The sequence below is a fragment of the Rhododendron vialii genome, chromosome 6a, assembly GCF_030253575.1.
Source record: "Rhododendron vialii isolate Sample 1 chromosome 6a, ASM3025357v1".
Lineage (NCBI taxonomy): Eukaryota > Viridiplantae > Streptophyta > Magnoliopsida > Ericales > Ericaceae > Rhododendron > Rhododendron vialii.
Genome location: NC_080562.1, coordinates 36,519,784 through 36,525,440, shown reverse-complemented (window position 1 = coordinate 36,525,440; position 5,657 = coordinate 36,519,784). Strand labels below are relative to the sequence as shown.

Below are 5,657 nucleotides of genomic sequence, written 5' to 3'. Positions count from 1 at the left end.
AATGTTATGAATAAATCATAAAATAGGGACATATGGTACACCCTTTTAAGAGGTGTGTATTGTAGACTTTTCCATTTTTTTCTTTTTACTTCACCTTTTCTCTCGTTAAAGAACATTTTTTTTTTTTCCCCAAAGGGCAAAATACGTTGTTATACAACTAATTTAAAGCTCCCCATGGTCCCACATTCCCTTCCTCTCCTATAAATAGCCAAGCAATCCCTCGAGCCATTTCCACCAACATACTCACCCATTCATTCCCACCATCAACACTACTTTTCCCCATTAATCCAACCAAACCCAAAAAACTCATCTCTCTCTCTCTCTCTCTCTCTCCCTCCCTCCCTCTCTCTCTCTCTCTCTCCAAATCCTGACCTCCACCAACCCCAAAACCGTGGTGGTTTTGTCCAAACCGGCAATGAAACAGTTATCGCCCATCAAACCCGCCACATTTTCCTCTGGTATTCCCCTAATTGACCTGTCAAAACCAGACTCAAAGAACCACCTCGTTAAGGCCTGTGAAGAGTTCGGTTTCTTCAAGGTGATTAATCATGGTGTTCCCACTGAATTCATCTCTAGTTTAGAATCAGAAGCTGTGAAATTCTTTTCAATGCCGCTGTCGGAGAAAGAAAAGGCAGGCCCCCCCGAGCCGTTCGGGTACGGAAACAAGTGCATTGGACCCAACGGCGACGTGGGGTGGGTCGAGTATCTGCTCTTGAGAGCCAACCCGGGATTCGACGAGCAGAGGCTTGCGTCGATCTTCGGGCGAAACACGGAATTCACTCGGTACGAATATCGAAAACAGAGTTGATTAGAATCTCAGCTCTGTGGCTTTTATTTTTCAAATGAACGCATTTACAAACTTGCTTGGTGACAATTCGCTCGGAGAGTGATGTCCACCATTATGAATCTGAACTACCCGTAGATGGACGCCGACCGGCCGAGACTCCCGCGCAGCAGGAGCGGGCCGAATCGATATTTGTCTCACTCATTGCACTTTGCCATCTTCATACCTTTTCGTTAAATTGATAAAAAAAAAAAACGGGTTTGTTTGTTGCAGTTGTGCCGTGGATGACTACGTGTCGGCAGTGAAGAGAATGGCATGCGAAGTTCTTGGGCTACTGGCAGACGGGTTGAAGATTCAACAAAGGGATGTGTTCAGCAAGCTGCTGATGGACGAACAGAGTGACTCTATTTTCAGGGTCAATCACTACCCTCCACGTCCTGAACTCCAAGGTGATACGAATGGGAGGAACTGGATTGGGTTTGGAGAACACACTGACCCACAGATTATCTCTGTTTTGAGATCCAACAATACCTCTGGCCTTCAAATCTCGTTGAGAGATGGGAGCTGGATTTCTGTCCCTCCTGACCAGAATTCCTTCTTCATCAATGTTGGTGATTCTTTGCAGGTACCAAGTTACTTTTGCAAGATTTATATAGTATTATGTATACAAGTATGTATTTTATCTGGATATGTCTATCGTAAATCGGTAGATAAGTTAAACATTTTGTAGTACAATGGTTAAAATTCGACCGACGAATTTTCGAAGTTTGACGATAAGGGCATTAACATTGTATGAATAATGCTAAATGATACGTCTCCTTCGAATCTTTATTTTCCAAACCCCACGAGAGTCTACATATGGTGTATATGGGTCCGGCTCTGATGTCCCAAAGTGGTATGAGGCTTCTGCCTTCTTTTTCCACTTTTGTGGGCTCAAAATTTTTCTTTCTCGGTAGTTTACTACTATTTTGCATGAAAACGTACGTAGTAGTAACTTTTTAACATGGCATTTCCTTAATTTTCCCGCGGCTTGTTTTTCCAACAATCTTCTTTTGAATGATCAGTGCCGGTTGGGGGATTTCTCGCTGCTCAAACTTATGCTTTTTGCTTGTGTACCACAAATAATTTAAGCAAAGTTTAAAAGTTAATATTTGAGAAGTTTCATCTTATGATTTTTCAACAAATATTATTTTACCATAAATTATAGTCACTGTCTAAAACTTGATTTGTGTGAGCCTGTAATAACCAATTTTCTGTTTGGCTAAGAAGGAAAAAAAAGAAAAAGAAAAAGAAAAAGAAAAGACAATTTGCTTAATGGGTTTTTGTTTGTTTGTTTGTTATGGTGGTGGGTTTTGCAGGTAATGACCAATGGGAGGTTCAAGAGTGTGAGGCACAGAGTGATGGCTAACTGTTTGAAATCTAGGGTTTCAATGATCTATTTCGGTGGGCCACCATTGAGTGAAAAGATAGCTCCATTGGCTTCACTGATGGAGGGAGAAGAAGACAGCTTGTACAAAGAGTTTACATGGTTTGAGTACAAAAAATCTGCATACAAGTCAAGGCTAGCTGATAATAGGCTGGGCCTGTTTGAGAAAATTGTGGCCTGATCATGATTGTTAGGGGAAATTGATAAATCAAGTCCCAAAAATAGGGGGTTTGGTTAATTGATCAAATTTATGCCCTTTGTTTTCCTCCACTTTTCCCTCTCTTTTTGGTTTTTACTTCTTTGTTTGATTACTTTTACCTCTCTTGGTTTTCTCATAGCACCCCTTGTAAGTTATAACAGCTCCCCTTCTTTGTTAATAAACACAAGTTCACTTTCACCATCATTATCATGTCCCCTCGTCAAAGATGGAAGTTTCCATGATATGATTTGAGAATACGTCACTCCAATTAGTCAATTTCAATCAAAACCCACCATTCATTCCTTTAAACTTTAAAGGCACAGTATTTGTGTCAAAAGTTTGTTTCGTGTCAAAGTAAGACTTTGAACTTTGATTTCAGCACGGCACATCGAACAGAGAATAATGCATTGAACTTTTCAAGAATGTCAATTTCAGTACTGTACGTTAAACAGATAATCGGTAGCTCGTGAACTCGGCTAAGAATACTTTCTTTGTTGTTGAATTTGATACATAGATGTATGTTGCGTTTATCTTTGTTATTACTAATTGATGGTTGTCTAATTCTGAAAACTATCGATTTCATAAAACCTAATAAGATTCGAAACATGGGAAACAATATTTGCAAAATGTTGTTGTTGTGTTCATAAATATATCATTGGTTCATAAATCCGTTGCAAATGTAAAAAAATTTGGCCGATAAATAATCTTATTTTGCACATAAGAACATCTTCCGAGGGAGGAGGAAGGTTTGCATCAATCAAGTATTTTGGTGGCCTATGTGACTTGCTGAAGAATGACTTTGGATTGCAAATTGAGGAGCTCGATCACTTAAAGATAGAAACACAAATCAATAGAAAAGTGTTGTACAAATACAAGTAGAAGAAAACACAGATTCGAGCACAGATGTATTTAAAAGTGTCAAATAATCAATAATATAGCTTTATCACTTTTCCTTGCTCTTGGAGTAGTTTAAACGAACTCATTTTAGTCATTTAACAGCTGTTTTCTTGAATTTGATGATTTCAATATGCAGAGCACCTAGCTCTGCTTTGCGCTCTTTTCATATGCCTGAGGCCACTTCCCAGAGAACAAGTGGCACAACTTGTGACCTTGCTACAGCTCCCAACGTGAAAGAAAAAAGAGTGGACTTTTACAGGTACATTGCATGAACTTTTCTTACCCTTCTAGTCTTATCTCTTACATTGCGGATTCCAAGGCCGGAGGAGTAGCGAGCACGTGGGAAAAAAGAGAGAGGATTAAATCTTTAAGACATGAATCCTATTATGAATGTAAGTTATGCTAAGGCGTTCTGTAACACGATGTTCTCGATAGATCTCAATAGTAGTTGACCCGAATTATTTGAGACTTGGGATTCGAATTTTGATTTGACTTATTGCATGAACTTTCTTTTCCACCCCAACCAACGAACCAAACCTTTGTTCAAGCTCAATGCTTGATTGGTTAGCCAGGGGAGAGAGGACCAATGACGAATCTAGGGGTGCTCAGGCGACCGTCACTCTAAAGTAATTTTTTTTTTTCTAAGCAAAAATATTTTATTAATCTTTAAAGAAGATAATAAAGATTAAACGGATTTCGGGCACATAACAAAATACCTTCCAAGAACCAACATCAAAGGATGACAAGAAACCAACTATAGCAAAAAAACTTGAAACCATGAAAACACCCGAAGGGACAAGCCCGCACACCTAAAACACCACAACCAAAACACCACAAAAGCCACCACAATATTGTCATAATAATATTTACATGTATATATACGTTAATTTGATATAAAATAGACTTCTTTGAAATTTAATAGCCATCATGTTAAGATCACCTTCTCAGCAACTCCAGGGGCTTTTGGCCAAGTGGTGAAGTGTTTTTTCTTCGTCAGGTCACATGTTCGAGTCTTAAGAGGCTAAATATTTCAAATCTTGGGTTACTGAAGGATTTTCCATTTTATTAATTTCAAGATCCTAAAATTAATCAAGACGCGCTCAAACTGACCCGAACATTCATTATAAAAGAAAAAAAAAAAGAAGAGAGAGAGATCACTTTCTCAGTAAAAAAATTCTAGTACTAGAATTTTACGTGAGTCCCTAAAAAGGACCTCTCTCTTGTATAGAATAGACCGATGGGCCTCTAGAATGTAGCACATTGGCTGTCACCCCTTCCATATAAACTGAGGCAAAACTATGCGCAGGCCAGACACACTCGGGCCCTTTAAATTTCTTGTTTCGCCTTTTCGTTTTGTCTCTTAAATGCTCAAACATTCAATGTGTTGCGAGTTCAATTTGTTTGTTATAGTATCGCGGAATCGAGACAACGTATACCCAGGTCTGTTCGAAAAGCCTATGTCTACGATAAAAAATCGATAGAAGGAAGACATTATTAATGCGTGGGGATTCATGCGAATCAAAAGGGTCCGGACGCGGTTGTGTGAGTAGCAATTTGTTATGACAGATCACAAAATCGAAATAGCGTGCCTAGCTAAATTGGTTTGAGAAGCCTATGTCTACTAGTGAATTTCGACAGAAGAAAATCACTATGCAAGAGAAAAAAAGGTACAGGTAATCAAATCATATGGTAATTCTATCAAGAGAGAGCGTTAGGGCCCCACGGAAAAAATACAAGCAATTCTAACAAAAAATTATCAAATACAAGAAACCGGGCCAAACTCAACAATTAGGGGCACATTAATCAAGTTATGAGTATCAAATCGGTTGAAATCAAAATACCATTCATGACACAGTCCTCGCATAAAAGAAAAAAAATCAATAAGAGCAAATGAAGTGCCCTACGCGCACAAGACCGCGACCATCTACATTCGGAATTTAGCTAGCTAGATCGTACTCAATTCTCGTTCCTGGATGATCTTTCACTTCGATATCAACATGACTTTTAAGTACCTCAAACTTTTTTTCCAAGATGCCCAAAGAAAATTTGAACATAAAGAACGTGGTATATTGAAGTGGTGATGAAATTCTCCAAATGATATTGATTTTTTCCGATCGTAAACACAGGTTGAAACAAGAATTGGACCAATGGATTAGCCCAGTGATCAAGGCCGAAATTTGTTTTCCTCTGGCCTTCTATGTGCTATTAACTCTGGTAGGGCAAGTCTATACGAGCATTTACTCGACTTTAATCAAGTCGATTTTTTGCTAGTTGATGATGAATTAATCCCCTAAAATTGGTTGTAGAAATTCTACGGCCACCGCTCCCCTCCTTGAAAGATTTTTTTTTTT

At 38.8% G+C, this 5,657-nt stretch overlaps 1 protein-coding gene across 1 annotated transcript; it reads left to right on the top strand.

The window, feature by feature from the left end:
- The first annotated feature begins 230 nt into the window (after nt 1-230).
- LOC131330389 (gibberellin 2-beta-dioxygenase 1-like) lies at nt 231-2,613 on the top strand. Its single transcript, XM_058363945.1, has 3 exons — nt 231-783; nt 1,058-1,409; nt 2,143-2,613. The coding sequence occupies exons 1-3, from the start codon at nt 416-418 to the stop codon at nt 2,389-2,391; spliced, it is 969 nt and encodes a 322-aa protein (XP_058219928.1). The 5' UTR covers nt 231-415; the 3' UTR covers nt 2,392-2,613.
- Nucleotides 2,614-5,657: the final 3,044 nt, after the last annotated feature.

Coding starts and splice junctions, on each gene's coding strand:
- LOC131330389 (XM_058363945.1), top strand. CDS start 416: ATGAAACAGTTATCGCCCATCAAACCCGCCACATTTTCCTCTGGTATT. Junction 784..1,057: donor CGAAACACGGAATTCACTCG/GTACGAATATCG, acceptor TGTTTGTTGCAG/TTGTGCCGTGGATGACTACG. Junction 1,410..2,142: donor ATGTTGGTGATTCTTTGCAG/GTACCAAGTTAC, acceptor TGGGTTTTGCAG/GTAATGACCAATGGGAGGTT.